Source organism: Acinonyx jubatus, chromosome E4, assembly GCF_027475565.1.
Source record: "Acinonyx jubatus isolate Ajub_Pintada_27869175 chromosome E4, VMU_Ajub_asm_v1.0, whole genome shotgun sequence".
NCBI lineage: Eukaryota > Metazoa > Chordata > Mammalia > Carnivora > Felidae > Acinonyx > Acinonyx jubatus.
Window position 1 is genome coordinate 40,502,092 of NC_069395.1, and position 15,811 is coordinate 40,517,902.

The 15,811-nt window shown below is 38.7% G+C and overlaps 1 protein-coding gene and 1 long non-coding RNA gene across 7 annotated transcripts in view; both read right to left on the reverse strand.

The window, feature by feature from the left end:
* Positions 1-1,661: 1,661 nt before the first annotated feature.
* The window catches only part of LOC106966746 (torsin-1A-interacting protein 2-like), a 37,491-nt gene continuing 23,341 nt past the window's right edge, over positions 1,662-15,811 (reverse strand). For 4 of the 6 annotated variants that reach the window (XM_053209569.1, XM_053209568.1, XM_053209567.1 and 1 more), the window contains exons 2-5: positions 10,242-10,418; positions 6,926-7,447; positions 3,635-3,739; positions 1,662-2,867 (exon numbers count right to left, since the gene is read on the reverse strand). In XM_053209569.1, coding sequence (XP_053065544.1) covers positions 2,107-2,867; positions 3,635-3,739; positions 6,926-7,447; positions 10,242-10,275 — 1,422 coding nt within the window. In that variant the 5' untranslated portion in view covers positions 10,276-10,418 and the 3' untranslated portion in view covers positions 1,662-2,106. Of the gene's footprint in view, positions 2,868-3,634; positions 3,740-6,925; positions 7,448-10,241; positions 10,419-10,621; positions 15,335-15,811 lie in introns of those variants that run through there. The other 2 variants (XM_053209565.1, XM_053209570.1) reach the window with 2 other exon arrangements.
* Positions 7,968-9,916, reverse strand: LOC128313084 (uncharacterized). Its single transcript, XR_008293275.1, has 2 exons — positions 8,435-9,916; positions 7,968-8,375 (listed from the first exon to the last, which is right to left on the reverse strand). It is a non-coding gene; the product is annotated as an uncharacterized LOC128313084 (long non-coding RNA).

Here is a 15,811-nt window from a genome sequence, read left to right on the forward strand (position 1 = left end):
TAAACACTGTTCTCAATCTTACTTGCAATCACAGAACACGGTCCAACAATTAATACTGGTCATTAAAACCTCTTAGAATCAGGGGCGCCTGGGTGGCTCAGTCGGTTAAGCGGCCGACTTTGGCTCAGGTCACGATCTCTCGCGGTCCGTGGGTTCAAGCCCCGCGTCGGGCTCTGTGCTGACAGTTTGGAGCCTGGAGCCTGTTTTAGATTCTGTGTTTCCCTCTCTCTGACCCTCCCCTGTCCATGCTCTGTCTCAAAAATAAATAAACGTTAAAAAAATAAATAAATAAAACCTCTTAGAATCTATTTTCCATGTCTGCTTCCTTTTACTAAGTATAGTATCTCTTGCATTTCTAACCATCTAGTTAAGAAATGGGCTGCATTATATAATATGCCATCACTGCACAGCAAGTAAACCAGCATGGTAAAGTTATGCTACCACACCCATATAAAACCTATTCAATTAGTTATTAAACTCTATTCTGCTTAAATTGTACTCAAACTGTCATCCTAGACAATTATAAAACTCCCTTCAGGGGAGACAGAAATGATGATTAAGAGAAATTAACAAAATCATCAGAGAGATGCTTAGCAAATACTGAGGTGCCTGGGTGGCTCAATAGGTTAAGCATCCCACGCTTTTTTTTTTAACGTTTATTTATTTTTGAGAGACAGAGAACGAGTGGGGGAGGGGCAGAGAGAGAGGGAGACACAGAATCCGAAGCAGGCTTCAGGCTCTGAGCTGTCAGCACAGAGCCCAATGCGGGGCTCAAACCCACGAACGCGAGATCATGACCTGAGCCGAAGTCAGTTGCTTAACCGACTGAGCCATCCAGGCGCCTCAAGCATCCAACTCTTGATTTCGGCTCGGGTCATGATCTCACAGTCACAAGACTGAGCTCTGCGTCAGGCTCTGCTCTGAGTGTGGAGCCTGACTGAGATTCTCTCCCTGCCTCTTTCTCTATCATCTCCTGCCCCTTCACTCTCCTGCACACACGCTCCTGTGCACACACTCGCTTAAAATATATATATATATATGTGTGTGTGTGTATATATATATACATATATATATATATATATATGGTTAGTAAATACTAGTTTATACATTCTGCTGTTCATCTATAGGTCTTTATCTTTCATAAACAGCATGTCTATACAATAAACCTGTACTTCATCCTCTTCCAACTCATGAGTTCTAATACATTCATCATTTTCCTACCCATTTTCCTATCTTCTAAGATTTTTTTTTCACTTAATCAGCAATTTTCAAATTTCATTATCAGTGGAACTCTTTGTTCCAATTATATCTTATGGAGAATCCCACTACCTGAAGCAATCAAATGCAGAACCTCCCTGATAAAAAGAATAGGGTTGCCAGTAGACATAGCTTGGAAATCATGGTTCTAAAACATTCAAGAAAGCGAAGTAAAGATACAGCCAATTGGAATTTCTTCATTTCCAATGGTTATAGTTAATTCCTTCCCTTGTTTCCAATTTTCAAGAACATTTCTTAAAAACAGTTGCTTTTACCTTAGCCCATTAATGGAATAAAAGCACAGTGCCTTACATACAGTTAAGTACTTGAATTCATATTTCTTTTCAAACTATTCAAAAATGCAAATTAGTAGAAGATGTAATCCCATGACTAGGTTATTAAAATCAGTTTTTAAAATACTTTAATATGTGATAGAAAAAAATTTTTTAAATTATCCTTGCTTCAGAACTGTAACTGCTGTAGTTCAGTCCAAACACTACCCAAAAGACTCCTTAGACTCAAGAAAACAAAAATCATTTTAGTCATTCTGAGAAGATTATCTTCCCATGCAATCATTCTGTTGCTCTATTTCTGGATTAAAAAAAAAAAAAGCCTCAGTTATATATTCTATGCAGATTTCAAACCTGATTTGCTTCAAAGGCCAGGGAAAAAAGTCAAGTTTTGTCAAGCTTAGAAAGATTTTACAAAAGGTAAAAAATGAGAATTTTTTTCTAAAATAAGCTCATTTGTGTTCTCCAGGCTTTTCATAACCTCTTTCCACAGAAACAGAAGGCTCTTCAACTAACTTTTTAATAAATCTAGGCCTCAAAAACCAACTCCGTGCTTAGCTTATAAAAGGCACCCCTGTGCTTCGATGTCCCTCACAGGCTGGACGGGCAGCACCAGGTGTGAAATCCGGCTCCAGAGGCCACTCAATTTGTCAGAGTCCATGTGGTTGAAGGAGCTGGGAGTGTCTGAGTTGGTAAACCTGGCCCAGAGGAAATCTCTCACTTTTTCTTCAGTTTCCCTTGGGCCGACACTTGCTTCTAATGTTTCCTCCTCTAGGAGAACAGTCAGGACCAGGGCCACATCTTTAAAGGCAGCATTCTCATGGTCACAATACTTGTAGAAGATTAAGGTAGAGCCTGCGGGAAGGGATTCAAAGTGGTGCACCACAGCAGCCTTCTGGCCATTCTCAAATCCTGAGCTCAGCTCCGTGTCAACCAACTGCTTGACCACGTCACTGTCCTGCAAGGTTCTTGCAGCCCCGTCAATCTGAATGGCAGAGACTTTCTGGGAAGAGGTATAGGCATCCGCAACGAGGTGGCTCAGGCACTTCAGGGTCTCTCTTCCCTCCTGAGCTGCTGTAAATATGATGGTGGCTGGCTCAGTGGGGTTTGAAGCATTGAGGTGTTTCTGGAGAAATTTACGTCCTCTCTGCCACAAAAAGGAACTCTGGCCTGGGAATTTATCCTTCAGTTGGCTGAAATGAACCAAAAAGGCCTCCAAAGCTGGATTTTTGGGCACTTGCTGGGCTGAAGAGGAATAGTAGCTATTACCCCAATTTAGCAAAACAAGAGTTGTGACCACAGAGCCAAAAAAGATGGAGCCTGTCAGAGAATGGGAAAATAAAACACAAAATTAGAGAGAAGGTGGATCAGAAATAAAATCTGTGGTAAACTGAAATGAGTTAGAGATACTGCCAGATTTTACTAACTGTGGTGAGTTTCTTTTGCCTGAATCCTTTAAACTTTGAGCTAATTTAGGTCTACCAGAAACACTTCTCTAATTTCTTAGATTTAATTATTTGATGATACAGTATTTTTGTTAAAAGGTAAGTTTATGTATTTGTTGGTATAACTAATGATGCAATTTAGAAATGATCAGGATAGTCCTCCTCCCTCTCAAAGTACCTATTACTTCTAATAGGCCATTTTTTCCTAAAGTGTCAAAATGTAAAAATGCCATGTGGAAAGTTAATACTCTGTAAAAAGTATTTTAGTTTCTTATTTACGAAAAGTTCTTCCTCCGATGGGAATTCTCATTTTGTTCAGGATGCCAAAATATCACGGTTACCAGATAACCAGGATGGTAACAACATGGTTACCAGAGGGGAAGCGGGTGAAATAGGTGATGCGGATTAAAGAATTCACTTGTTGTGATGAGCACCAGGTGTTGTATGGAATTGCGAATCACTATACTGCACACTGGAAACTAACAGAACACTGTATGTTCAGTACACTGGAATTAAAACAAAGTAAAATAAAAACAAAAATACTAAAACAATGAAATTGTTTAAATGCTAGTCTTCTAGGTGTTTTCTCTGAGGATTTCTGAATGTGAATCGACACTGCAGTAGGACCAATTTTGTTCTCACCATAACGCAAATAATCCTTTTTGTTCATCTTTCTTCTGGTATCCAGTGCACTCTCTTTCTTTTCTTCCAACCTTTGTGTTTCCTGTTGATGACTTGCAGCCTCTGCTGGGGAAAAGGAACGTTCTCTTTAGACAATATGCTAACGGGGTATCATACACTCTAGGCCTCTTACCAAATCAAAGAATTATCAGGCTGAGAGGATTTCTATACTTTCTTATACAAAGCTAACTTTTTTCCTGTCTTTTCCTTAAGGCTATTACTTTTATTCTACGTAGAACAATAAAATGAAGTCCTCACTGGCCCTTACATCAAGGACAAGAAACAAGCACCCTAATATTGCGGCCAAACCTATCTACAATGTATTTCGACAAAATGTTTAAAATTAAAAAGGGATTTTATGGGGCGCCTGGGTGGCTCAGTCAGTTGGGCGTCTGACTTCGGCTCAGGTCATGATCTCGCAGTCCGTGGGTTCGAGCCCCGCATCGGGCTCTGTGCTGACAGCTCAGAGCCTGGAGCCTGTTTCGGATTCTGTGTCTCCCTTTCTCTCTGACCCTCCCCTGTTCATGCTCTGTCTCTCTCTGTCTCAAAAATACATAAACGTTAAAAAAAGAAAAATTAATAATAAAATAAATAAGTAAAAAGGGATTTTAGAAGTGTTAGCTGGGGGCACCTGGCTGGCTCAGTCAGTAGAGCATGAGACTCTTGATCTCAGGGTTGTGTGTTCAAACCCTACACTGGACGCAGAGTTTACTTTAAATAAATATGTGGCAGCTATTAAAAGATAAAGCATACATAATAAAACATTTTTTTTTAAATTTTTTTTCCAACGTTTTTATTTATTTTTGGGACAGAGAGAGACAGAGCATGAACGGGGAAGGGGCAGAGAGAGAGGGAGACACAGAATCGGAAACAGGCTCCAGGCTCTGAGCCATCAGCCCAGAGCCTGACGCGGGGCTCGAACTCACGGACCGCGAGATCGTGACCTGGCTGAAGTCGGACACTTAACCGACTGCGCCACCCAGGCGCCCCTATAAAACATTTTTTTAAGAAAGAAGCATTAGCTGTACGCAAGACTCAACATCACAGGGCAAGGACACTCTAATTCCAGGGTTCAAGTCACGTGGCTCAAGACCCCAAGCATACACGTAACGAAGGCCCTAAGTTTTGAGACAGGAGAGATTACTGTACAGGTACAAAATAGCTCACAAAAGTAGGTTTGGAACTCTTAATGATGGAATCATGAAAAGTAAGGAATACAAGATTAAGAAAATTTATGAACTACGTAAAAATGTAGGTGTGGGGTGAGACACCAATCTTAAAATGTGTGGCTGAAAAAAAAGGAGGGCACTATTGTGTAGCACTCGAAGGCATTCTACGGTATAGGTGTGTGCTTACGGGAAAAAGAACTCAAACGGTACACTCTATTAACATAAAGAAACAGGTGGCTAGGTGGCTCAGTTGGTTGAGCATCTATGGCTCAAGTCACGGTCTCATGGTTTGTGAGACTGTGGGATCGGGCTTGCTGCTGTCAGCCCAGAGCCTGTTTCAGATCCTATCTCCCTCTCTCTGTCCCTCCCCTGCTCATGGCTCTCTCTCTCAAAAATAAATTAACATTAAAAAAATAAATGAAACAGTTTAAAAAAAGAAAAGAATCATCTTCACCTATAAAGGATAGTGTATTTATTCACATCACACTAAAATATAGGAACTTAAGGTATCATAGCATAGAATATGAAAGGATCTTTAATGATCACCTACTGTAACCCCACCTTACCTATCCTGACAAAAGGCCCAGGGATGGGAAGGGCTTTGCCCAAGGTCACATAAAGAGATGTGGCTAAGTGGGGCACCTGGGTGGCTCAGCCGGTTAAGTGTCTGACTCTTGGTTTCAGCTCAGGTCATGAACTTGGGTTTGTGAGTTCAAGCCCCGCATCGGGCTCTGTGCTGACAGTGTGGAGCCTGTTTGGAATTCTTTCTCCCCCACCCCCACCCCAGCCCTTCCTCCCTCCCTCCCTCTCTCTCTCTCTCTCTCAAATAAACCTTAAGAAAAAAAAAAAGAGATGTGGTTGAGTTTAGAACAAGATTTCTCATCTGCTAGATTAGTTCATTCCATTATATTAAGCTGCTCTGCATACACAGACTGCATTTTTAAAACAATATTTTCTTCCTCCACTCAGTGAACCTGCATATGATGAAATCTGATGGGACATAATAGTTCATACAAGTCACATTCATTCATTCATGTAACAGCTATTCATAAAGTTGCTTCTCTGTGCCAGGTGCCACAGAGACATAATGGATGAGAGAGAGAGAGTTCTTGACTTCCCTGAAGTTACAGACTATACTAATGATTAATGAACAAAACATGTATTTGAGATAGGTCACTGATTTATAGTGTAACATTAATTTCCAGCCCTTAGTCAAGCCCCTGATGAACAGAATGTGTAATATTTTATGTTCGTTTGCATTGGCCAATACGCATTTTAGACTGAGCTCTTCTAAGTACTTATAAAATACATATCCACACATAGAATTATAGACAGTGAGAGCTGGATACCTCTTGTCCAAATTCTTCATTCTACAAATAGGAAACTGAAGTACCAGGAAGTTAAGAGACTTGCTCAAGGTCACCCAAGCTAGCAAGTGGCAGGGCCACAACTAGAATCTGTGTCTCTTTTGAGTTCCAGCTAAGGACTTAGCCACTAGGAAGACAGTATCTTCCTAAGAGAAGATATGATGGTTATTCTCCTTAATATACAAGAGGAGAAAATCATACAGAGAGAAATTAACGGATGTGCTCGAAGTCTTATAAAACTAAAATATGACTGAGTTAAGGGCACTGTACCACTGATACTGGTTTTTAAATATATCCATCTCTTGATTTACGTAGTGTTTAGTTCCCCCAAAAGTAAAAGCTTTAAAAAACTGTAAATAAAAAATACGCTCCTAAGAATTAAAGAAAAAGCTAGTAAAGTTTTAAAAAGTCAGGCCTTCCCCCACTGCCCCCCCCCCTTTTTTAATCTTACTACATTACTACAAACAGTAAGTAAATAAAAATACTGTTTAAAAATGCAGTTTATGTATTGGAAGCTACGTAAGTAGTGTAGTGAGCTGGTCTAGGAGATGAGAAACCTCATTCTAAGTTCAGTCATATGTCTTTAAGTGACCTTGGGCAAGGCCCAAAGGCCTCGGTCCTATGAAGGAAAGAGAAGCTGACAAAAAGGCCCCTGACCTATGCTGTGTCCTCAGTGACAGAGCAATACGAAACAGAAGTCCAGTGGGCTCCCTTACCTGGCGCCAGCAGTCGCCTCCGCACTGTGCCCTGGTTCTCTGGCCCTGCATGGGAACGATCAGGGCTTGGGGCATCCTGAGGGTCCATGGCAGGTGGCTCCTGTGCAACTCCAGGTCCGCTGCTCACTTCCTCAGGGAGGGCTGCAGAGTCGCTTCGTAAGAGCACATCATCTCTTCCTACCTTGTCACTTGGAGAACAGCTGAGTTCTGGATCCAAGGGTTTTTCACCTGGACTTTCTGAATCAGGGAGTTGATGGCCTTGCTCTTCATCCTGAAAGCTCTGGTTGTTCTCATGCTCTGTTTTATCCTTTGGATAGTTCCCATAATTTGTTTCATCTGAATCTTCTGATTGATCACCTGCGTCTGCACTTCCTGGACCTATATTTTCTACCTCTTGGTGGACTTTGTTAAGACCACAGACAGGGTCTGGGGTCTGAGCTTCTTCAGTGGTACTTGCTGTGACTATGGTCTCCTGTGCCTGAGAACTTACTGATGGGTCATTTTTCAAATCCTCTTGAGAGGCTATTGAGATAAAAATTTATAATTTTAATTGAAAATAACATCCCTATTTTTTTTGTATTTTAACAAGGTCCCTAACTGAATAATAAGTAAAATGTATATAGATTTTTATGGTTAGCAAGACACTCTTCCTAAACATTATTTCTCTTGATTTCCACTAAAGGTAAGACAAATTTATTATGTGTTAATAAATCTAACAAATAATACTAATGTAAAACTATTTTGAATAACAGAACCAATTTTTGTGTATTAAACACATCCTCTTCCCTGATGAAATAATGTATCTAGGCAATAATCATCAGTAGCAACTAAAACCATTATGCAAAAGGCTTATGAGAAGTTTTATAATGGATGAACCAGACTCACAACTGCTGAACCAGCTGATCAATCTTTAACATCACAAAAACAGGGAAAACCAGACATCATTAACCTCCCAATTCAATGCAGTAGGAAGTACACTATACCATGTATAGTATTCTTTTTTTTTTTAATTTAAAAAAAAAATTTTTTTTTTCAATGTTTATTTATTTTTGGGACAGAGAGAGACAGAGCACGAATGGGGGAGGGGCAGGAGAGAGGGAGACACAGAATCGGAAACAGGCTCCAGGCTCTGAGCCATCAGCCCAGAGCCTGATGCGGGGCTCGAACTCACGGACCGCGAGATCGTGACCTGGCTGAAGTCGGACGCTTAACCGACTGCGCCACCCAGGCGCCCCTTAATTTTTTTTTTAATGTTTATTTTTGAGAGAGAGACAGACAGACTGTGAGTGGGGGAGGGGCAGGGAGAGAGGGAGACATAATCAGAAGCAGGCTCCGGGCTCTGAGCCATCAGCACAGAGCCCTACGTGGGGCTCGAACTCACAGACCGCGAGATCATGACCTGAGCCGAAGTCGGCCGCTCAACCGACTGAGCCACCCAGGCGCCCCTGCACTGGCCATTTCTTAAGTAACTTTAACTCCACCGACTGAGCCACCCAGGGCGCCCCTCACGTATAGTATTCTTGCCAAACAAACGAACTGATATATGATCAAGATTCTAGAGCTACCTACCAGTTTCCATGAAATACAGGGATAGAGGAATATATTAAATCATGCCTCAGAACGTAATTGGTAAAACCCAGGATGGGAAAATTCAAAGGGACAAAAGACTTCTGTTACTTTAATAACAGCAAGAGACAAAAATAAATGGCAAGAAAAGAAGAAAAGGAGGGGTGCCCTACTGATTAAGAGAAATGAAAGAGACCAAATGCACCAATCAAAGGCAATGTGTGACCTGTTTGCATCTAGTGGCAAACAATTATTGAAAAAGTGTTTATGAGATAATCAGGAAAATTTGAATGCCAGATATTCCTTCTTACTAAGGAATTACTGGTCATCCTTTAAGTACAATATATTGTGATAATTTTTTAAAGCATCCTTTTAGAGGTAAGTATTCACATATTCATGGCTAAAATTACACGATGTCAACAACTTGCCTCAAGAATATGGGTGATAAAGGAGAGTGAGAAACTACAGATGAAACAATATGTTGGCAGCAGATGGAGCCATTTGATGGGAACATGGGATTCATTTCATCTCTCTCTCTCTCTACTCTTATGTATGTGTGGTATTTTTTATAGTAAAGCCTAAAAAAAAAAAAAGCAACCTAAAAGATAAATCAATCAAATACAGAGAGTGGCCCATTATAAAGAAAAAAAAAAAAACAAAACACCAGCTGTGGAGAAAAAAAAGATTAAGGAGGCAAAAAAAAAAAAAATGTTGAGACAACTGGAGAAGTGTACATACTGATTAAATTTGTGATAATATTAAGGAACAATTATTAATATATTTTCCAGGTATGATGCTATTTTAGTTACTTTAAAAAATCTATCTTTAAGAGATATAAACTAAATGATATAATGCCTTGGATTCGTATTTAAATATTCCATGGCAGGCAACAAGATCAACATTATACAGGTTATAACTGAAATTTAGATGATGAGGGGGCCCTGGGTGGCTCAGTCGGTTGAGTGTCCGACTTCGGCTCAGGTCACGATCTCGAGGTTGATGAGTTCAAGCCCCATCTTGGGCTCTGTGCTGACAGCTCAGAACCTGGAGCCTGCTTGGGATTCTGTGTCTCTCTCTCTCTGTCCCTCTGTGGCTTGCACTCTGTCTCTATCTCTCTCACAAAAAATTGAATTAATATAAACGTAAAAAAATATTTAAAAAAATTAGATGTTGAAATAACTATATTATACACCTGAAACTAATTATTACACTGTAAATTATTAACTGGTATAAATGAACTGGAATTTAAATAGACTTAAAAAAAAGGAACTAAATGTTGAGTGCATGGGAATTCATTATAGTATTCTACTTTTATATATTTTAAAATATCCTCAATAAAAGGTCTAAGTAAATATGCCCTTCTCTTCTGAAATATCTACTTCATAATTTGCCTGTTTGATAGCTCTTACATATATATACAAGCAGGATGAATAAACAGATGGCACATCTGTTTTCTTGATTTAAAAAAAAGAATACAGCTCTAAAAACTGGTCTGCCATCCCCTTCTAAGATGCATGCATTTTTCTAACACTATGGGTTCCTACTACTGGAGTCTCTAAAACATTAACCTTCCTTATAATTCAGGTCTGATGTTATGGTAGACTTCAGCAAATAAAAAAGAATCATCATCATAACAAATTAATCCACTAAGCTAACTTCTTTACTTCCAAACTTCAGGTTTCAGTCACCTGAGATCTTAGTACAGGTCTAGATTCCTACAGCATGAACCTGCTGTACAGACTAGTCTTACCCTCTGCAGGATCCCTAAGTCCTCTGTCGGCCATGTTTGTGTCCTAGCTCTTCAGACTTTGGGATACTTTTTGTTAATGTCTGTTTTTTCTTGTGAAGATGTCTTGTTTTCTTCTTGTCCCAAGTCCCAACAGACTCATGCTTCCCGTGGACCCAGGAAACAAGGCATATATAGTGACTAAAATAAAATGAAAAGAATTAAATGACTTTTTATTCATACATGGGAGAAATGCCGATTTCAGCTTCATTTATTCAATCTGTTTACTCTGAGTAGTAGCTCCTCTTCGAAACTTTTCTGGTGAAGAAGAAATGTTTTCTGGTTTTAGTGAGGATCACCAAATCCTTAACTACAAGTAGAAAAAAAAGTTTCAGATTATTAACCTTGCATGGATGCCATAATCTCCTAATATGTTCCATTGTGTTGAAAGGATCAGAAAGGCCAAGTGGCCAGAATCTTAAAGAGAAGTTCTTTGAAAATGGAATGAAGAGTAATTCTAAGAGTAGAAATTTAAGTCACTGCTCAGTTAATCACTGCAGGTTTCCTTTACGTCTTCAGTTTCTGCCCTATATCAATCTCTCAGCCTGTTAGAAGCTTTCACTTATCATTATTAAGTAACACTGCACAGGGAGTACCTACAAACTAAGGTGGCTGCCTTGGTGTCAGGTGTAGGAAATAAACACGGGAGTTATGTCACTGACTTTTTAGTGGTTTTCTCGCAGTATTCTTTTTAGATCGCTTTATACAATGCCTTTCTGCGCAGTGCTCAAAGACGACTCACGTAGAAGTTACTATGAACTATATACAAAAGGAATCAAAATCAGAGGCAACTCATAATAAAATGTTCTATCATTTTATAGTTGAATCATTTTTTGTCAGGAACAATACTTTCCTTATCTGTAAAAGTGACTAAGGACTGCTATGAGGACTAAATATAAAAATACATATGAAAAAGAGGTTTAGAAAGTGTTACATTGATAGCCTAGTTGCAAGGCTACCCAACTAACTTTATGTCTTTTTCACAGCACTCTTTTGTAAAATTTAATTTTACAGAATAACATTTTAATTCCACATGTATGGTATTAGCCTAGTGTAGAGTAAGAACTCCCTATTTTAATTAAAAATAATATGAATAAATAAATGGATACATGAATGTATAGAGTGGTACCAATTATAAACGTGAAGGGAAGGGAGGAGTTAGAGGCAGGCCTCCTTTCTGCTGGTGTGAACATTTAGGAACACGTCTAAGATTTGGAGAGTTCCTTGTCACCCTTTTATCTTCTTCAATCGCCTGAGACTGGGCTTCCAGCTCTCCTTTTCACATTACCATCATATGCTGCAATGAGGGTTTCTCTCCTATCCTAGTTCATGAAAGAAAATAAAAGGTCCTCAGTCTTTTTCAGATTTCTTAAGACAATTTTTTCCTGCCAGCCCAAACTGAGAAAACAACGGGTAAAACTTTCCTATGCATCAGGACAAAAATTTTAGAAAGCAAACAGACTATCACACAATAACTACAAGGTATCTCAAAATAAAAATTAAAAGGTACCTGGTAAAAAAAACCTAACAACATATATGCAAGAACTTTATAGAGTGGGGTGAGTTTTATGCTATGTAAATTATACCTCAATAAAAATGTACTAAAAAAAAAACTTTAGGAAGAAAAGCATAAAACTTTATTAAAGGACATAAAAAAGACCTAAGTAGAGAAATATATTAAGTGCATAGACAGTAAGACTCTAAATCAATAATGTCAATTCTCTCCAAACTAATCTACGGATTCACTGTAAATTAAAACAAAATCTTAAGACAAGTTTTTGATTGTTGTTTTGTTTCTTACAGAATGGACAAGCTGACCCTAAAATTCACAAAGAGCAGTAAAGGATTAGGAAGAGTTAAGGTAATTCCGAAGGAGGGGGGCTGGCTATCTTTATCAGATATATCAAGACTTATTATAAACCTATAGGAAATAAGAACAATAAGGGCATTGGTGCAAGAACAGACAAAGAGAATATACAGAATATAGAGCCAGGAAATACATGCATACATACATAAAGGAAATTGGCTAAGTGACAAAAGAGAAAGAACGCATTAATGAGTAGTTTGAGGACAAGTGACAACTCAAATGGGAAAAAAAGTTAAGATTTCTACATACCACCTGACACAAAAGTCAATTTCAGATTAAAGACCTAAGTATAAAGAGCAAAACTTTGAATTTTCAGAAGAAAATACCAAATATCTTTATAACCTCAAGGTTTTCTTAAACAAGATATAAAATACACAAGCCATAAAGGGAAAATCTGACAAATGTGATCACATTTTTAAAATGTTAATTTCTATACAAATCATCAAAATCAAAGTTAAAACATAAATTCACTGACCAGAAAAATACCAGCCAACACATAAAATCAGCAAGGGATTAGTATCCAGAATACATAGACTCCCCCAGATCAGTAAGAGACAGATAATGCTATGAAAAAATAAATGGGGAAAAGAGGTGAACAAACTGTTAAATGAAGAGGAAACCTAGCAGTCTAATGAATCAATAAGAGTGGTTAAGGAAATGCAAAATAAATTAACAATGACATACAATACCATTTTACAAGTACCGACTGGCAAACAAGTCGGGCAACACCAGGTGTTGGTGAGGATATGGATACACAGAGACTTTTAAACCCTATTGGCAATGAGGTAAACTGCTATTCAATTCTGGAGAGCAATATGGCAATTATCTGGTAAAGACAAGACACGCAGATTCTACAAACAGGCAATTGCACTTTTAGACACATGCAGTAGACAAACTCTCCCTCAAGTGCCCACTAATATTTGTGGCAGCATTGTTTAAAATGAGGGAAAAAATGAGACCACCTAAATGTCCATGAATAAGGAAGAGGATTAAAAAAAAAAAACTGCGGCATATTCTTACAATGTAACATTATATATGGCAATTAAACCAATGAATTACCTATCTCAAAAATTTGTAAAAGTGCAGTATTGTAACTTTTACATACAAGTTAAGAAACAAACTTATACTATATAGAGTGATTCAAAAGAAGAACAAATGGCATAAATATGAACTGATACAAGCCACGACATGGATATATCTTAAGAAATGTGAATGAAAAAAGACCGACACATAGGAGTATCTGCCAAATGATTCCATTTATATGAAGTCCTAAAATAGGCAAATGGTTATTTACCGTAGTCTATAGTGACAGAAAACACAGAAGTGGTTACTGGGGGAAGGAGTACTCACTGGAAAAGGGCATGAGGAAAGCTTCTGGGTTTAGTAAAGTGTTTCGTATCTTTATTAAGGTAGTTAACGTTTGTCATCAAAATTAAAATTTGTACATTTTATTGCATGTAGGATACCCTCAATTAATTTGGTTTCCAACAAACAGAACTGAACGCTTTCAAAAATGTATTACTTGCTAACTAGGATGCAGCCAATAAACACTCTGCAAAAGGAACCATTACAGGGATTTTTCTAATCTTAAAACTGCTCAGTAAATACCTTTCTTGTCACAAGGCACACGTTCCTGTAGCCCATTTCATTTAGGCCCTTTGTAACAAACACATCACACTGTTCATAGCTGAAATGGTATTCCCTCAATGCTATAAGAAGTGGTACAAACACAGGGGTTCTTGACACAGCCTCACAAGAAGTCACATGGTGGGAGATCTGGAGACCAATATTCCAGAGGCAGGTCAACTTTTTGAGCATTATCCAATCCATACCATGAAATGTGTACATTAAGAAACTCTGGACTGCATAATGGAAGTGAGGCAGAGCCTCATCCTGATGGAAAATGGGGATGTTGGAGATTTTGCAGCTGTGGGAAAAACCATTCCATCATTGTGTCCATGATTATACCATCATTTCCATTTGATGGATCTTTGGCAAAAAGGAACTGATGAAGACCTGTGTGCTTCACGTGGCACAAAAGATTTACTTTCAGTGAATCCCTGAAAAGTTCCATTGTAAAATGTTGTTTTTCAATGTCCCACGTATGTGGAGGTTATGATCCATTTTTCCACTTTTTGCACTTCCCTGTGACCCTGAAACCTGCAGCAAGACTTGTATCAATTTGCGTTAACAGTCTCAATGTGGGCTTGCAACAGGTTAAACAGATTAGTCTCCATTTATGGAAAATGCTCCAGATGGTAGGCTGAGGGATGCCTTCCTTAATTTCCACATCCTGGGACTTTTATAAACAAGGACACGAATTTGCCTCACTGCTTCCTCTGCAGAGGTGGCTGCCTTGTGTTCTTTTAAGATGTATCCTTTCTGTTCCATCTTATTGCACCAATGGTAATGGTGACTGCTGGGTATGTATTCATTGTCTGGTAACGCATGACCTTTGCACTGCAGCAACAAACAACCAACTTCAGCAGACTCCGACATACAAAATTAAGTGTCGTGTCGAAGAGAAACTCTACAAATTGGTGCACATCACATTTATGTATAAATGTTACTGTTACTGAATAATAAAATTTTGAAAGCAGTCAATTCTTTTATTGTTCTGTACACTGCTTAAACAGATATAAAATAATTAAACACATGAACAGAAAGGATACACATAAACTTCCATTTGGTGCTTGCTTCTGCTGAGGGAAGGGCAGGAATAGGAGGAGGACAAGAATGGGTCTCAACTGTGTCAACTGTATCTTGAAAAAACAAAACAAAACAAAACAATGGAGGCAAATGTGGCAAAATGTTAACGTATTTTAGATCTGAGTACCTAGTGAGTGTTATTTTCTGGATTTTTCTATATGTTCGATGTAGTTAATACTTTTGTTAAATGAGTAATAAAATGGATCAGCTCTGTGAGGAAAAAAATCAAAAGGCAAAGCCTGTAATGGTAACTCTTTGAGCTCACAAGCAATGTATTTGTGTTACAGAGGTATACTTCAACGACAGCGTCCCATGCACTTTGTCATAACCAGTTGAAAGGAGACAGGACAAGAAAAAGCTGCCGTTGAGAAGAAAATCAGGGCTGGGAGAGCAGCAGCAAGACCTCACCCAACCTCTATTCATCCTGTAACCTCTATGGGAACCAGTGAGGGGAGGGGACGGAGACCTAGAGACCTGGGGAAGAAGGAAGAGGCAAGTACCAGGAAGCACTGGCATCTGCAACACTAAGTGGTAAATTGGGGGGGGAGGGGGGGAGGAGGAGGGAGAGAGAATATGAATTAGAAGCCTAGCAGCCAAGATACAAGAGTATCAGTCAGTCAATCTAGGATGGTAATTTAGACATAAATGCCATCATGACAAATGTATGGTAGTCCGGGCCCAATAAGTATATGTACCTTTTTCTACCTTTAAACACTTTTATTTTAATGAATCCTGTCATTTTAGGCTCTAGGGATAAAAATCAGGTTCTCTTGGCCCTCAAGTAATATATACTTCTGCCATGGCTACAACATATGAAACATCTACAACAAAAATATATAGCTAACATTTATTGAGCGTCTTCTTTATGCCGAGCAGCATCCAAAGCATTTCATGTATTAATTCATTTAATCTTCACAACAGTCTTATGATGTATGGATTAATAGTCTTATTACTATTT